Source organism: Pieris napi, chromosome 16 (assembly GCF_905475465.1).
Source record: "Pieris napi chromosome 16, ilPieNapi1.2, whole genome shotgun sequence".
Classification (NCBI taxonomy): domain Eukaryota; kingdom Metazoa; phylum Arthropoda; class Insecta; order Lepidoptera; family Pieridae; genus Pieris; species Pieris napi.
Window position 1 is genome coordinate 12067648 of NC_062249.1, and position 18404 is coordinate 12086051.

The 18404-nt window shown below is 33.6% G+C and overlaps 1 protein-coding gene across 5 annotated transcripts in view; it reads right to left on the minus strand.

The window, feature by feature from the left end:
- Positions 1-575: 575 nt before the first annotated feature.
- LOC125057051 (fasciclin-2-like) overlaps positions 576-18404 on the minus strand; it is a 90934-nt gene continuing 73105 nt past the window's right edge. Inside the window, exons 2-16 of one of the 5 annotated variants that reach the window (XM_047660489.1) lie at positions 12143-12305; positions 11470-11630; positions 10949-11073; positions 10253-10393; positions 9664-9798; positions 9075-9382; positions 8505-8626; positions 8104-8254; positions 6843-7035; positions 6197-6471; positions 5977-6124; positions 5643-5835; positions 2920-3115; positions 2168-2188; positions 576-1892 (exon numbers count right to left, since the gene is read on the minus strand). In XM_047660489.1, the coding sequence (XP_047516445.1) occupies positions 1763-1892; positions 2168-2188; positions 2920-3115; positions 5643-5835; positions 5977-6124; positions 6197-6471; positions 6843-7035; positions 8104-8254; positions 8505-8626; positions 9075-9382; positions 9664-9798; positions 10253-10393; positions 10949-11073; positions 11470-11630; positions 12143-12305 (2462 nt within the window). In that variant the 3' untranslated portion in view covers positions 576-1762. Of the gene's footprint in view, positions 1893-2167; positions 2189-2641; positions 2747-2919; positions 3116-4343; positions 4991-5642; positions 5836-5976; positions 6125-6196; positions 6472-6842; positions 7036-8103; positions 8255-8504; positions 8627-9074; positions 9383-9663; positions 9799-10252; positions 10394-10948; positions 11074-11469; positions 11631-12142; positions 12306-18404 lie in introns of those variants that run through there. The other 4 variants (XM_047660487.1, XM_047660486.1, XM_047660490.1 and 1 more) reach the window with 4 other exon arrangements.

Sequence of the window (18404 nt, forward strand, 5' to 3'; positions counted from 1 at the left end):
CAACGTTGACCAATGCAGACAAATTACGTGATATTTCATAATCTATAATAAGACTATACTACATTTTGAAGTAAAATTGCAACGGCGCCTGCTGTTATAAATATATTCGTATATTCTAAGAGCTGACAATACATAGTATTGTTATAAAAATAACTTATAGTGACTAAGTAATGTATGAACCAGCAATCATTATTTGAGTACCTAATAAAGACCGCAAAAGGCAGAGTTATATTTCCTTTCAAGTGTACAAGACAATGCGTGTATACGATGAGAACTTAGAGAAACTGATCGTGGTTGGTAAAACAGAAGGCAGAAAACGTGGCCGTTTGCCAACCAGATGGACTTATCAAGTAAAAGACTCATCGTCCTCAAAACTATATACTATTATAAGAGAGGCGCTGGACAGAAACAGATTTTCTGCTCCAGATGTTTCCTTGCTGACCACGACGCTCAGACATGAGCTACCGACTGAAGAGATACAAGACAATAGCAACCTTTTTAAAAATAATAACTAACCAATAAATTTGGCGAAAAGCCAAGAGGTTTAAACAGGGCATATGGAATATAGTAAGAATTGATTTCTTGTAAAAATCCTTCAATGTCAAAATGATTAAATACCAAAATTGAAAAAATACTTTACGCCACTTATATATGTGATTATATACTTCTGTTACCAAGTGTCATTGAACTTGCTTTTCGCGTTACTTCAGAAATGATTACCACAGCTAAAGCGCGCCAGATACTAAAACTTAGAATAATACTTTTAAGTCTACTGATTTATGTAAAAGAGAGCAATTTTATAACTAAGATTTTATTAACATTATGGTGAGTTTAAAATTAATTCGTCCTATTTATATGAAGAATGAAAAGTGACATTAAAAATACTTACTTAACAAAACATGTTTAAGACAATTAATACCCATTTCTATATCTAAGATAATTGGGAGACGATCCTATTGAAAAATTAAAGATTTAACGGTGTGTGTATACATAATATTTACATAACACTATTACTAAATATTTACACATCTTAAAGTACATTAAATGCATGACTTATAAATATATATTGTGATTAACCCTCTAGGGATTAAATAAATTATAAAAGATCACTGGTATAAAGATTACATATTTCAGCATAGCCAAACATTTAAAAAAAACTTACGTTCTAAGACTTATAATTATTTACATATGAACCGATCTTATAATAACCTTATGTAGGTACAATACCCTAAAAGGCTCATTTTGTACCTTTGAAGCGATTTAATAAGTACAAAATAATTATATAAAATCGTGTCTAAATCTGTTTATTACGTGTTAGAGTATTAAAAGTAGAAAAATATCCTCCTAGGATGATCATATGTCAGTGCCTAATCTCATAGTTGTAACATAATCAAAAAGCTTTCACGACAAATACAATAATTCGTCTTTTGGCAGTTATAAATACTGGTCGCGCTCATCACAAATACACAAGCATCTCGCTAACAATAAGTGCATATCCAAACCATAATGTTGTACCAATATCAAAAACAAATTTTATCTTTAACGCATCTCAAATATATTAATATTGTATTGCGTCTTGTCAAAACGCACGAATACGTAAGTAGTATAATAAGCTTAAGTTAAGAAAGATACGAACTCACAGTGCAATTGTGTAAAGTACAAAATTGTGTTCAATTTCAGGCAAGTTTTACGCTCTAAGCGCTGGAAATATTTGATTTAGTACAACAAAATAGCTACCCATTGACGAATAGTAATTTTCTTTTTAAACCGCCGAGTTTTTCCCAATAATAGGTCCTCCACTGGTAGCGTAAACTCTGCGGCCGTCAAACTCTACCGAAGAATTCCTTTTGATAGCATCATCGCCTGTCTCCTTCAGCGGCTCCTTTTCATCCCTAAGAATGAAAATAATCTAAGTGCATTTGTATTTTAGTGTTAATATTAGTCTATGTACAATATTTCTAATTACGGCGAGTACCAGAACTAAACAAGCAAATGTACACTATATTACTATACAATCCTGTACAAAAGCTTAAGAAACGCAAACCACACGACTACATCTGAAAATTAATGTTAACGTAACAAATAAGCATATTTATACGCAAGTTAGCTTTGCAAAACAAATGCCAACAAAAGTGCTGTAGTTAATACAAAATAGGATATATCTTACACTGGTGTCGTTGGAATATAACTACGAGTGACCAAATAGCAGCGTGAAGGACATGAAAATATAATTTATTAAAATCAACGATTCATATTATTTGTATATAGTATTTTCATTGATAATCAGAAAATTAGGAATGTGAATTGACTGTCAATGAAATGGCGAGATAAACAACATCGTCAAAATAAACTATGAGAAATCAAAAGCAAAAAACACAAACATTGTCGTAAGAGATGTTCCAAGCAAACTCCAACTAGAGATTACTTTAAAAAGTTATTATCTAGTTCAACGATTTTGTAATAACATCTACGTCTACCAAACTAGCAAAAATTTACACTTGCGACTAATGGTTTAAATTACAAATGCAAAACGCTAAGCTGGCGCTGAAACTGTACAATGCCCCATAAAATAGATTAATCAAGACTTGTGTCATCCGTGTAGCAATCGCACAGAGAAAGCATGCAATTGTGAGCGCCTTACGTTGGTGTCGGCACGAGCTTGACCGGAGGCGGCAGCGGCGCGGGGGAGGGCGGGGCTCGCGGCTTCGTGCTGCAATAAGGGAGCGGGAAGCGCCAACCGTACAGACTAGCGGGCAGAAACATCTCTCATCGACACTAACACTTATGAAGAGGGGAACCAGGGCGAAAGACAAATAATAAAACAGTTCTAGGAAGGAGAAAGGGTAATAAAAAAGGAATGTCGATGATACTGATAAAATGATCAAATTAATGAAATTTTAAACATTAAAAATGTATTACCTTCCTAATTTTGTTTCGTCATCCTTGTGTGTCTTAACGCGTTTACCACAGATCGTTGCAATGACACCTTGCCTTCGGAAGCAGAAGAGGAGGAGATCCACTATGAGAAGGCAGATCAGGACACCGGCCAGCGCTATCCCTACTATGGCTCCACTTGAAAGCAGTTGAGGTGGTGCAAATCCTGACCGTTCAACACCTGTTAAAATATAATCATTTTAGACCAACTATCGCACAGGAAGGGAACAGAGACAGCAAAGTCTATTATAAACTTTTGAAACAATTAAATTTATCAAAACCAAAGACTTTACTGTGCTCAATTGTTAGTTTTATGCATCATATCAAGTAAGCTGATGATGTTATGTGATATTAAAATGACTGTAACAAATGTGATTTTAAAAAATCATTGGTTACAGTCAAGTCTTAACAGAGTGCTTTCGAAGTAGACAACGTGCACCCAATCACCGAATTGACAAACAAAGTCTATAATTTTTGAAAGAGAAAGCTCTCCGTGTGATGAAATGGGGTTTGAATTAACCTAACTGATGATGACAGCAGAAGATAATGATGCATAAAATAGAGCCCTAATTAAACAACGAGAAAGAAAAGTTGTCAAGATGCAAACATTCCATAGAACTTGACGCAAAATAAAGTTTCAAACCCCATGACAAATTTGTCGAGTCTATAAGCGAATCTTACTACTTAATTCATAAAATAAATACACTTTTCTATTCCATCACCACAATAAGTTAAATTGGATTAAACTAGATAAATACTTATACTAGAATTCAATATTTGTAGTTTAATTATCAACATTAACACCAAAAGTTACAAACTACAAATATCAAACAACAAAAAGAACTCTAAGATCGATCAGTTAAATTCCGAATACCTAAAAACCACATAAATAATTTCAATTATTTCACTCATGCTAACCTGTATAATCTGATCTGATATAAAATACTAAAATAAACTCTAAATTAACACAATCTAAACGACTAATCTAGTGAGAGACTAATCAAATAAATTTCTATATATAATTATAATCCTAGAGAAGATACCTTTTATGCTGGTTAGGAAGGTACATGCTATGCCGTTTCGGAGAGATATCAAGAAAGTGAATTTAATAGCATGTTCATGCAATACACATATGAAGGATAATTAGTACATTCCAAAATAAATTGTATAGCAAATATTAACTATATTAATATGAATACAAAATATATTTACCCATTCATCAGTCAGGGCCACAAACACACTTTGCAATCGAACAATATTCAAGGGGTAATTTTATCTTGAGCATCTTGACAGCTTTTAGCTGGGAATTTTATTCGCTTTGGGATGTCGCAAACGCAACAAAAATGAACGAATTAATGGATTCATTACTTCATCATTTCATTCATTTTCATTTAAAATAAAAATATGTATAACATTTATTTTGGAAACATTTATTCTTTGCACATTGGTCATTTCCAGTTTGCATCATAACCATGTCCTTCACCGCTGAATTCAACCTATCTAAGCCGCTGTTTATTTTCACACATAATTGAGATGGACGAATACTTATTCAGATTATCTAAGACTTATTAAAAGGAATACAATAGTCATCGAAAATTCGTACATTATTACTTACCCTACAACATGCAAAATTTTAAGTAGGTATCAATTTTAGAAACGTAAATACTGATAGCAATCGGCAGTGCATAATTTATTATCCATTAACTATCTACTCTACACAAATTTAGAATAATTATCCCTTCGATAACTTTAGTATAATTCATTTAATATATCAAAAGAAACACATCCAATAGTTGTTAAAGCATACGGTTTAGTAAACACATATCGTATCATTTAATGACGATTTGTTCAAAACATTAGACAGTAGATCTATAAAGCTATTTTACACTTAATAAATCAATTTATCACAAAAATCTAAATAACAGTCATCTTTGGACTCATTTAAATTTTCACTAGTTTAAAATCTCTCAATACAGATTTATTACTAATATTGCAAAAAGAGTATCCATTATACTGTGAGCCCATTGGAAATTGCGTGGACTTCCATTGGGATTACCTAAAAAATATTAATACGATAAATACATTTGAACAGCGAGGACCAAAAACTAATTGAAAACAATTCGTTGAAATAATATTCTAAATATAAAAATGAAACTTACCAATACAGAAATATCTACTTCGTTTCAAATAAACACAATGGATATGGGATGGTTAAATTCAAATAAAACGTTTTAGTTGAACCCCATGCGTATGGTGCGTTAGAGGAAATTAACACAAGCTCAAAAGTATTTACGTTTTACAATAATATAAATGATAGTTAAAATTATAAGAAATTAAAACATGATTCCTTAATCACTGTCACAAATATTGCATTCAGGTAAGCTAAGGCAAGATGAAGATGTCAAACAATTGTTATAGAATAAAACTTAAAACTAAAATATACAAAAATGAATCAGAAATAACAATACTTATTCAAACTTATTCCAACATTGTACTCAATAAACATAGCCAGAATTACAGGAGTAAAACTATCTACTAGATGAAAGCGAAAATGAAAATGTTCACATCTCACAAAACACTAACTAGAGTGACAAATAAAACTGAAACGTAACAGGTGAAGGTGGACGCCGCAGAAGTGTTCGGATCGGGTGCGGTATAAACATCGTAGAAACCAGCTCGATGGGGGATTTCGTTATCTTGGTACTCACCGAGGGCCGTCTGTACGTAGAGCTGGGCTGGCAAGGAGTAGCCCAGTATATTGTGAGCTCTGACGTGCATTCTGTATCTAGTGTCTGGCTGAAGACCTCGGACTTCGTAGTTAATAGCTTCGTATGACTTTAGCTCTTCCGTCAAACAATCCGATTCTCCTGATATGCGCCATTCGCCGCTAACTTTCATGACCTAAAAAGTAAATTAATTTGACGCCCGATTTTGATATTTTTTTATGATAAATATAATAATAAATTACAGTGTATTTTCCTAAACACACAAAGTAAGATGTTATAGTTAATCACTAAAAAGTATATAGTATAGCACACTTACTGGACAATAGCTTATTTCATACATATCGATCGGTTCACCGTTGTGAGCCGGCACTTTCCATTGCAATTCGTATCTATCGGCAAACTTTCCATGAATCAGCGATTCAGAACTCACTGCTTCTCTCCACTTAGGTTGTTCTGGAGGAGACCTGTAATGATTACATAGTGATGAAATATGAATTTGCATTCAAGGATCAATTTATTCTCCGTACAACACAAACCTCCTAGGCATAATAACAGTGATTGGAGCGCCCCAACTTCCAACGCCAACTCGATTTACTGCCGCAAATCTAAAGTCATAGGAGTACATAGGTCTCAAGTTCTCAACGATGTAAGGGGAGTTAGCAGACCACGTTCTATTCATAGCTAAATTCCAATCGTAGTTGCCGTTTTCCTTGTATTGAGTTGTGTATGCGAGGATCGGAGGGCCCATCTCTTCGGGTGGCCCAACTATGCTGAATGATACGGAAGTGGCTGTGATAGTCTCTTGTTTAGCCTGTAATAATTTATAATTTTTATTAAGGTTTTAATAAACGATTTAATGTATTAATTTAATGAACCTTTCGTTTTCACAATATTTTTATATCTTTTTCAATCATTATAATATTTTTCATCTTTATAATTCTTAAGACAAATATTATCAATTTCAAAGCCATCAGTCACTACGGGGAAAGCTCTTCAATTCAAATCCTCCTTAATTGGTGAATTAGCCTCTTAATACGAAATACTCTCAAAGAAAAATCAAATAATTATGATGTAAAAAGTACCTTTTAAACTCAAATTATTTAAATGCTATATATGAAAACCCTAATAAAATAATTTTTGATTGCTTTATAATTGCAGACAATTACATGAACAAAATCTTACTTGAGTAACAGTGCCTGGAGGGAAAGCTTCTCTTAATTGGTTGATATGTTCGGCCTCTCCCAATGTGTTGGTCGCTATACATTTGTAAACGCCGTAAAGACTTCTATCGGTGGGCGTGACTGTCACGTAGCTAATGGGTCCCGATCCGTATATTCTCACTTGTGGAGACTCGATTAGATCGACATCGTGGAACCTAGAAATATTATGTCAAATTTAACATCTTTTGTTATATCAACTAGAAAGTAATTTTATACAAATAACTAAAGTAAATACTAAAAGCTTGATACATTATTTTTTATTAAACTTTCCAAATTTGTATTCAATCTTTTTGCAATCTGTTTTGTTTTTTAGGTTTTTGGTTCTTAGGTATCATCCTCTCATATAATTAGTTATCGAGTTCAGCTTGCTATTACATACACTACATATTCTATACATTTACTACTGACACCATTGATATACAAAAAACCCAAGATGCACAGTCTCGAATAAAAGTAACGCTCGAAAGTGTCCCGAAACACTATTTCTGTCCCTTTCTATAACAGTATATGTTACAAGCATACATTATTGCAAAATCAACCTTACGCGAATTGCTTAAAGTTGTTATTACAACGCAGTGTATACGTATTTAAAGCAATAAAATTTTACGACCGACCGTGGTCGGTAGGACAAGATATTGAGTGGAGTCGAACATGACTTTTTTATTTACATAATTTTAAATTTATCCGACTTTCGGGTGCTTTACAGCGTGCGTGGTCACGGTGACTGAAGACAAAAGGTGTTGGATGTTAAATAGTTGTAAATTTTTAATAATACATAACTTTAATCCGGTTAAAAAGTTTTTTCATTAAATTAAAAAAAAATGTTAAATTGGCTACCTCCTGACCTACACTTTATATAGCGTAAATATATTTGTCAAAAACTACACACAAAAAAGTTCAAAAGTACATAAATTTATTTATAAAAAAAAACAAATAAATAACATCGACTCCACTTATTAGACGCGAGACTATTTGAAATGAGCGCACAATTTAGAATGTTGCGCTCATTTTTTGAGGACGTTTTTTTGACGTTGAGTGTGCATCTTGGGTTTTTTGTATATCAATGACTGACACTTAATAAATGATTGTACATAGCTTATAGCTATACATTTTCAAATAATTTCTTCAAAGTTACGCCTAATATGAGTTAACTAACCACCTACGTGCACCTGGCTAAAAGGAAAAGTTCTAAGAAAGCAAAAATTAAAACGTTGAAAACTTACTTCCATTTAATAGTTGCGTTGGGAATACTTTCGGCGATGCAACTGATGTTCACAGGTTGTGAATTCCAACTCCATATCGGTACATTCGTCATATGTTCAAATGTTGGCTTAAATTGAACAGTTAAATGTCCGTTCTTTCTTGCTTCACCACCTGAAAATGCTATACATATACCTCAAAGTCTCTGACAATCCATTATTTCAGTACAACTAAAATTACAACAGTCATACAACAATACAAAATAATGTTATGCCTATAAATACCATATATCCATCCACAGACAAAAATATATCTACTTATTAGACCAGTATAGAGATCAGAAAATAAAAGTATTAGGAAAACATTTTAATGACACCATCTTGATTGAAATAAAAAAGTTTCGTGATGTCAATATCTTTTTTACCTTCGTTTTCAGCGACGCATTCATATAAGCCATCGTCCGTTCTATTCAAAGACGTAATAGTAATCACCGCACTTGACTGCATCTGGTCACCCGTTTGGCGATTACTGGTTTCAATTATGATCCTAAAAACAAAATAGACCGATATAAATATAAGTATCAGGATCATTGATAATAATACCGATAGTTACTCCAAAAGGACAGCTGCATGCTCAACTATAATTAAATTAACTATGATTTATGTCTGTAAGAGCGTTGGTAAAACTGTCAAACAAAATATTTGATACCAAGAGAAAATAATAGTTCCCTCCAACTCACACTGAAATTAACGATTTTTTCCTATGTGTTTTATTTTGTATTCTAGTATTGATTTTGTATAGTTTAATGTTATTGTTATCACTATTATTAGCTACAGCTCATACAGCATACAACCTCTATAGTAAACTTTATGTCAATTATTATCAATGAACATAATTTGAATAATATACAGAGACTACAAATTTTAGGGTCTCTACAACATCGAGATTTCAAAGTTAAAAATAGGGAACAAACTAGAAAATAAATAATAATAACCTTCCATCATCATTAGGACCGTTTAGAAGCCGCTCAGAGCTGCTCAATTTCCTAAAGCTAATCCTTGGTGCAGGTCTACCTGAGGCTTTACATTCTAATCTGCCCTCGGTTTTCTCGGCAGCCGTTGTGTTATATAGTTCAAATATTTTTGGTGGAACTAAAACCTCTACTTCGATTTCCGTCTCGTTATGACCCGCCTGATTGACAGCACTGCAAATATATTTGCCGTAGTCACCAGCCTCTACGCGATCAAATGTAAGTAGACCTTTAATTTCGTTCACGCTGAACCGAGAGGCAGTTCCCAAATTCTGGAAAAAAATAGTTTTTATTTTTTCCAAACTTACATTATATTTATCTATTTATCATTCGCTGCCTGCAATACAGCATCTTAACATTATTTTACTGTGCATTTTTATCAATTAAACCAAATGTAAAATTCCAAATAAATTACAATAATTCATGCTTAGTCATTAACATACAGATAAACCAGGCAAGACCTGTTTAAAATCTATAGCTACATAATTGCCTTTTTGATTTAACTATAGAAATTATTATAGAACTCTCACAAGATTGTAAAAAATCGTTTTACCTCTCGTGTTGAAGCTTTGATCCAAGAATACGTTGGTGGTGGCTTTCCTCTTGCTTTGCAGGTGATTGACGCAGACTCTCCTTCTTTAATGACCACTCTTGTTTCTCTTTCTTCCATTTCTGGAGCTGTGTATACCTAGAAAATGTGTTTAAAGTTAATTTTATTTAAAATACGTTTCAATGTCATAAAATTGTACGTGTTTAGGTTACGCATGTGTCTTTTATTGATGTATTATAAAGCCTAGCGATAAAGACCATAATATGGAATTAAAAACACTACTAATTATCAGTATCAACACTATGGCAAGTGTCAGTCTAGTGTTTAGACTTGCGTTTTAAAGGCAAGTGTACGTGTTCGAAACTCGGCTTTATCCAAATGCATTATTTATTATATGTACCCTTATGACACTTGCTCTTACGGTTGAGATAAACACTATGGTAACCAAAAGTTCAACACACAAAACACCTATTTTCCTAAAAAAAATAATTCCTAAATACAGTGATTCATAAAACAGATGCAGAAATCCGATGCCAAGATTAAAAAGGGTTGTAGTGCCAATGGTATGTAATTTTACACATTTAATCCATACCTCGAGTTTAATATTCCTTTCAGCTAGTTCTCCAGTTTGAATGACAACAGCCCTGCATGTATATGTTCCGTCATCGCTTTCCTCAATACTTTTAATTAATAGACCGTTGACATCAATGACGTATCGATCACCAGTCAAAATCTAAAACAATACATTCAACTATATTAATACTTGTTCAATTTTAAGTGTACCTGTTTAGAAATAAAATACAACAAAAGATATATTATGTTGGCAAACTGAAATATTTAAATTAATAAGTTAACCTACCTTTAGTTTCGGAATAAATTCTACAATAGGTATATAAGAGATATTTAACAACACATATTAGATATTTAAAAACACACATAAAATTAAAAAAACTAATTATGTTCAATTTCACGTAAGAAAAATGATTAAACAGTCACCATTGTTATTCATTTATAACATGTATGGCATCCCGTAACGTTCAAATTGGATTACTAGTCCTGAGGCTTCCACATGTTTGACCTGCGTAAGCCTACTAAATCCTTCAAAGGATCATTGTCTATGTGTGAATATTTAACATACAGTAGATTGACAATTTGAATTTGGAATAACAAGAAAGTTGTGTTTGAGTGTATGCTCTAGTGAGCTGCTATTTGAAATAGGTCATAATACTAATAATAATAATGCAAACCTACTTACATTCAATAAAATATTATTAGAAATAATACATACGGGAGTGCCTTCCTTAAACCAATCCACTGAAGGTGCGGGCTCGGCAGTCACTTCGCACATTACTTTAAAGTCTTTTCCTTTCGTCGCATACTGATTTTCATTCGCATTTGTCCATGTAATTGCCACTAAAATAAAAAGTTTTTAAATAAAAGCAGAAAGTGTTGTTTTGTATTAAATGAGTATGGAGCAGACATTTCAGCGGGTTTCATTTTCAGGCTTCAACGCCTTCCAACACGATAAACTTCATTTTTTTCTTTTCGCTCATGGCGCAGGCTATAGTCTTTCGACCATACTGCCTAGTGTTTCATAGACATTTCCTTTAATTAAGTTCATTTATGTCTTTCGTAAAAACGATAAAGTTGACCAAACAAACGCAGATTAAAAACGAAAACAAAAAACTATAGACAACTTATCTACATTGCGCGTATTTATAGACTGAAAATATTAATTAGACTAAGCTTTAAAACAAAAGCTGGCTTAATTTATATTAAGTGTAAAAGCAATTAAATGAATTTGCATACCAAAAGTGTCCAGAACAACGCTAGCACTAAGCGGCATGTTGGTGAAGGTTGCTTCACAAGTGTAATTGCCTGCCATCGCCGGCGTGATTGACGATATGTATAATAGCTGAAGTTGTTTCGCGGGCATTGGCTCGGTGTAGATTTCGGGTCGCGTGCCAGACCTGTACAAATGTATAGTGTAAATCGTAAACCTCCATTCCTCTGTCACACGAGAGATGGCGCGTGGGTTTCTAGGTGGCTCGAACTTGTTTCCGATTGAACCCAAACACTGCCTTAAAAGCCTCTATTACGATTGTGCGGCATAAATTTAAGAGGATATTTAAAATTAAGTTTAAAATAGCGCCTATTCACAATCCTACAACGGAAATTACTTGACTGTAATTATTTATATAATGGAAAATTGGACGTTATCCAGAGGCAATCAAAGAACTGGAAGAAAGAGGTAGGTATTTACGTCTCATGTCTATAAATATTTGTGAATTGAAGACAAATACGAGAAGGGATTACGCCCACCAGAAACCTGGGAAGATGGAATAAACGGGATAGCAGGGAAAATTGTGGCGAAGATGAGGGCCGAGTGGAAGAATTTGGGAATTTGGATTTTAATGTAATTTTATTTTTTATTTATTAGTAGAATTTCTAGTTGGAAGTTAGTCTTTCTTGATATACTTACGCAGCCTCATTAATAATTTGGCCTTTAGGATCCCTCCAGTGCGGTTGTGACACTAGGGCGGGGTCCGACGCATCAGCCTGGCACGTTAGCACCACAGACTTCCCAACAGCCACCGTTTGCTGCTTCTGCATCGGGTATATCCTCAGGTTCTGAGCTGAACATCCTGTTAAAGAAAATAGTTATATAAAAATTACGCTTTAAAGTTTTTTTGTATGTATTTAAGAATATAAACTCACTACATTAAATTCGTTAAAGCCGTGATAATCTATTACTAGGTTAGCAAATAAATCTCATAAATAAAAATAAATCTATATATATATATATAATTCTTTCACTAGCATTCAAACCCAGAGCCTGCGGGTTAAATATGGTAACAGAAAATGCCAAAAAGAAATAATAAAACAACATTTAAAAATTTACGCTTCCCTACTGTTTAATTTCATGGATATCGTTTCATTTTATTGTCGACATTAAATTTAAGAACAGAACCTTGTTAACATACCATACCGAATATTTGTGGCGAATAAAATACCGGAGGGTGTATAGAACTCTTTAATTAAGTTCGGAACAATTTATTCCAAGGCACGTGACACAGTTACTTGAACAACGCGAGCCAAAGTTTTGGGCCCATATGACGAGAATGCTGCTAATTTATGTCTCTGTGCATTTTTACTTAGAATATAAGTTTTAATTTAGCTTCATTTGTGTGTGTTTACGGGCAAATAATGTCTTGGTATTGGTACTTCAAGAACGGCAGCATTTAATATGTATCTCTCTTTAATCGGCAGCTCATGTCTGAGCGTCGTGGTCAGCAACGAAGCATCTGCAACGGACTATCTGTTTCCACCAGTTTCTGTCAAGCGCCTCTCTTATGACAATGTACAGTTTTGAGGACGTCGAGTCTTTTGACTTGGTTGGTGAACGGCCACGTGATCTTTTGCCTTCTGTGTTACCAACCACGATCAGTTTCTCCAAGTTCTCATCGCCTCTGCGCATTGTATGGCCGAAATAAGATACATATGTATAAGTACAATATGTATAAGTTTCATTAAAGAATGCACGGTACCAAGACTCATTCTAAGTGCGCTTACGGTGAAGGCAAACGTATTGAGAAGACGGGCATGTATGTAACTAAAATATTGGCCCGCGTTGGGCACTGTAACCCTTCTAGATAAATATCAATGAAAGCGACGCAGAAATATCTATACTAGGATATAGATAGATAGATAAAATCTCAGACATCATCTTACCGAATTCATATATTGTCGAGGATTTTCCACAATATTGCGTAAATATCATGAAAAACGGCATCTGCTCCAACATAGATATAGGTATGTAATCAATGGGGGTAGAGGAGAATTTTTTACAACGTTTTATGTATGCAGACCACGTCCAGCCGACCTCCCTTCGCTTCCAACGAATTTTATTTTTTACGTTACATTCGTCTTGACTAACCAAGCATTTTCTTCTGATTTTCACAACAAACTTACCTCTATCAATATTTTAGTTCACATATATTAGATTAACTCAATACTAGAAACACGATATTACTTCAAAGATTCCTGTTTTTTTATAATTTTCAGAAACAGAATATTAAAAGGGTAAGCTAGATTTTTCTTAAATAATATTCTAGATTCATGTAACTCGTATTTTAGATACAACATAAACCAATCGAGGTCTGGGCCTCAGATTTCTGTATCTGTTCGTGATGTTATCTAATAGGCAAGTAGGTGGTCACCTGTGCCTGACAAACACCTTTGAATTTTAGGATCTATGGCATGCCGGTTTCCTCATAATATTTTCCTTCACCGCAGGAGCGAATGTTAAATGCGCACAAAGACAGAAAGTCCATTGGGTCACAGCCGGGGATTAAACTTGAATCCACTGGGCCTCAGATTTCTGTATCTGTTCGTGATGTTATCTAATAGGCAAGTAGGTGGTCACCTGTGCCTGACAAACACCTTTGAATTTTAGGATCTATGGCATGCCGGTTTCCTCATAATATTTTCCTTCACCGCAGGAGCGAATGTTAAATGCGCACAAAGACAGAAAGTCCATTGGGTCACAGCCGGGGATTAAACTTGAATCCACTTGGCCAACACTGCTACAATGCATATAAAAGTAACTACAAGTAAAATTACATCATAATTTACCAATCTTACAGCTAAATAGAAAACAAAGCTATAACAACCCAATTCAAATCCGGCGAATAAAATTGCTTTATAAATAAACAGGAATTTGCAATATTCGTTTGAAACGACATCAATGAGGTTTAGGGGGTTGTGGACAAATTCTCAAATGAGGGGACAAGTGAATTAAGCGAGCTATGGATTAAAGGGTTTGCGGCGTTGCCTCATAACGTAGTCATTGTAACCCGACGTGGTTTCCTATTACCAATTATGTTCTAACAAGGATTTGTATACACATTATAACACAAATGAGGTGTATCGGGCTATTGTTAATTTACCTCCAAAATCCTTTAGTCTGTTAATTGTTGAAATATTATTATTATTAAAATTTGTTTCAATATATCATGTATGTCACAATTTCCTTGTAACCGAAAAATTAGCAATTAAAAGCGGCGGAGAGTTTCTTGCCAGTTCTTCTCGCTCGCTCTAGGCCCTTAATTTTGGAACTGGTAGAAATTGTAAATTTAGACGTTTCCATTTTTATATTAATGTTCATAGTTACTAGTAGTAGTTAGTAAAAATTATGAATAAAAAAATTATATTTGATTTGCAATATTATGTTGGCAGGTACATATATACAAACAAACACACTCGAAACGTCAAATTACGTAATGTAATTTACGTCAAAACCCGCAATAATTTTTATATCTACTTCTTCAAGCGACACTAATTACTCATAACGTATATTTTAATTGTATTTAATATACACCTAATAATAAGGTATATATTTATTCAAAAATGTTGGCCAACGGGCATTATATAAGCCTATTTCTAGGAAGAGACAAAATTAACAATAAACGCTGATTGTATACACTTTACCAGACGAACACCGGCTTACTAACAGAATTCTTATAAGCTAAAAATATGTAATCTACAAAGAAAGGTTTTTTTTTGAAGAGAGAGATCTGTGAAACTGTGAGTAAGAGAGGTAAGGGATCATATAACCTAAAGAATTCTATACTCACGCAATCTCGAAACTGAAATTAAATCGATAAAAATTACTTTTTAATTGTGTTTAGGTTTCAATCTGCATCGTTATGATCGCAAAAGTAATTGCCAAGATAACAAATCTACACATACGACTGTATTTAAAAAATTCCAAACAATACGATTCCCATAAAATAAAACTTTTCATTTCGATTAATCCTGTGCGGTCGGACCCCTGCCCGTCTTCAAGTCACCTCCGAGTTTCCAACAATAGGCCAATCGCACGTGAAGTGAAACGAACCGAGACAGTTTCAGGTCTACTGCAGCCGCGGGTCCCATTGGAAATCAGTAAAACCCCGACAAACACGTTGTTTTGCAGGTAGTCTTACGAAATATATAGCAGGCTTTGCATTGTAAACACGCTTTCTAGTTTAGTTTTAAACGATAACTATATGCTAGTAATATATGAGAATTATATATCAAATAATTTTAATAGATATAAGAATCAATTACTTGTATTTCATGACATGACACACTGATAAACTCAAAAATCTCAAAACTCAAAATAACTTTATTCACATAGGTAAACAAGTACACTTATGAACGTCAAAAAAGAAGTTAAATTAATTGTAAATTTACATTTACTACCAGTTCGCAAGTCATCGAAGAAATCGCTAAGTTTTGAGTCATACAAATTGTTTGAACTGGAGTAAATCAATCCCAAGGATTAGGATCATTAAAGTATTCGTCAATTTTATAAAAAGCTTTATTGATTAATTAACGTTTTACGAGGGCTTTGAATTTATTTAGTGATAATTCCCTAATATCGCTTGGGAGTTCGTTGTGAAAATGAATACAATTTCCATATATATAGATTCCAGATATGACACTATACTGATATACTGAAACTACATAGTTAAATAAATAACAACAGTTTACGGAAAGCGTAATATTATATTGAACATGTATTATTCTCTTTTAAGATAAATTTGTGTGAATCTCTCAACGAATAACAAAGCGTTTTCAATAGCTGCGTAGATGGAATTAAATGTTTTTAAGATTAACATCAAAGTGTTCTCTTGTAGAAACAGGCTCGAATTAAACATGGGGTATTGTGATTAATCGTTTCGGCATTATTTCCCAATTAAGCCCACCTACCCCCAGAGTATTCGTAGACACGCCGGAGGGAAGAATTTCCCCCTGGAAGAAAACCTGGAGAATCTGTGGCATTTACGCGAATAGTAGGGTTGTCCATTTTTATCAGTTAAATACCCACATCATACAATAAAATCTATATTATAATTTGAAATGACAGTAAGAGGCAATTTTTATTTCTATATTATATTTTATATCTCTTGATTGACTTACATCGGAATGAAAAAGATTTAACTAAGTTTAGTTAATTATAAAATTAGAGGGACAGTATTCATGATTATTGCAGCTGTATAGAAAAGTAGTACATACTCGACACACCGATTGCTAGACTTTGAAACTTCGATACAAATATTTTCGTGCCTAGGTTTTGTTTTGAAGCTGAACATACATAATTAAAATCAGTACTTTAATGCTAATCTAATTAGTGTTTCGCATCGCATAACTCACAATAAACTAGTAGACAACCCTAAATGTGTTAAGGCAGTTGTGGATTAGTGAAAACCTTTGTTCCTGTAACGTTCTTAATCCACGATTTGACGAAAATGAATACCTCCCATGTCATACTAAGCCAGCTTTGTGAATTCGAATTACTTACTTGCTCACTAAGCGAAGATAATTCAATGCAAACAGTATGCCACCGTGAGAATTGAGCGACGTCACGCGATACTTTAGACACATAGATAACTCCAATACACTTTGGTAATAAGATATTTCTAAGTAAAACAATGTAATTTCTGTTCTAAAGTTATTTACATACATATACAATATTTTTTTGCGTAACATATATGGTAGTAGTAGGTACCATATATGTTACGCAAAAAAATATTGTTGAAATGTAGATTTAGATAACAAAAATGAACGAGGCCACGGTTTGCCTATAACAATGAAGACAAAAGCTATTCCTAAGAGTCATGAATCACAATTCTAGGTTCTTAAATATATAAAAATAAAATAATTACGAAAACAAATGAAATTATATATAATTAAACGATTATTTCCAATTCCAAACAAAAAGTAAGATTAACTATATGCCAGAGATTATGTAATAAGAGAACACAACGGTATTTGTTTTATTAGAATGGCATCACCACGCAATATCATAGACATTTTACAAGTTGTAAATTGTCAGTAGTGCGTTGAATCGATCGTTCAGTTAAGGTACCTCTAAAAACTATGGAACGGATAATAGTTTTGGCGAGAATAGGCGATATTCAAGCACTCAAAAATAGCTGGCGTAGTGAGCAGGAGGTACACAACCACAATGTCATATCTATACAGTATACAGTCATATCTTAATAGGATTTATAATAAAAATGTAAATTGATTGCACTTAATAGTAAAGAGTTGCCTAGAGGCTTGAGTGTAGGACTCTCTCATCGTTCGAATCATAGCTACCAATTGATTTGATTCTCTGTCTGCGAATATGACACACGCTTGTGTAGTGAAGGAAATAATCGTGAGGAGTGCCTTAGACCCAAAAAGTCGACTGCGAGTGTCAGGCACAGGCTGACTACCTACTTGTCCATTAAGAAAATAAATTATCACAAAACAGATAGAAATTTCTTCAGATCTTTAAAAGGTTGACGGGTTTTAAAGGCGCTACTGAGGTTTTTTTCATTAATGTGTGAATAAATTATAAACAAAAGTTGTTCCTTACATTGACTAATAAATGAAGCTTTTCATAGTTATCCTACGTTACCTAATGTAATAGTAATTAATTAATGTTTCTGTATAACGTGTACGGTATACTGTGGTATTAATAAAACCAAATCTAGAAATGTCTCAGGCGTAGGACACGTTGAGTATTACAATAATTAGTCCTCTGAAGATGTTTGGGAAAGCCACTCTCTGCGGTTTCCTTTGATAGACTGGGCTGTGGGTTCCCAGGTGTTCAGTATATATCCGATAAATGTTAGTGAATTAGTGAGGCTAAGATATTTATAACCCGATTGATGTGTAATATTTGCACATTAGTAAATAATTTTGAAGTA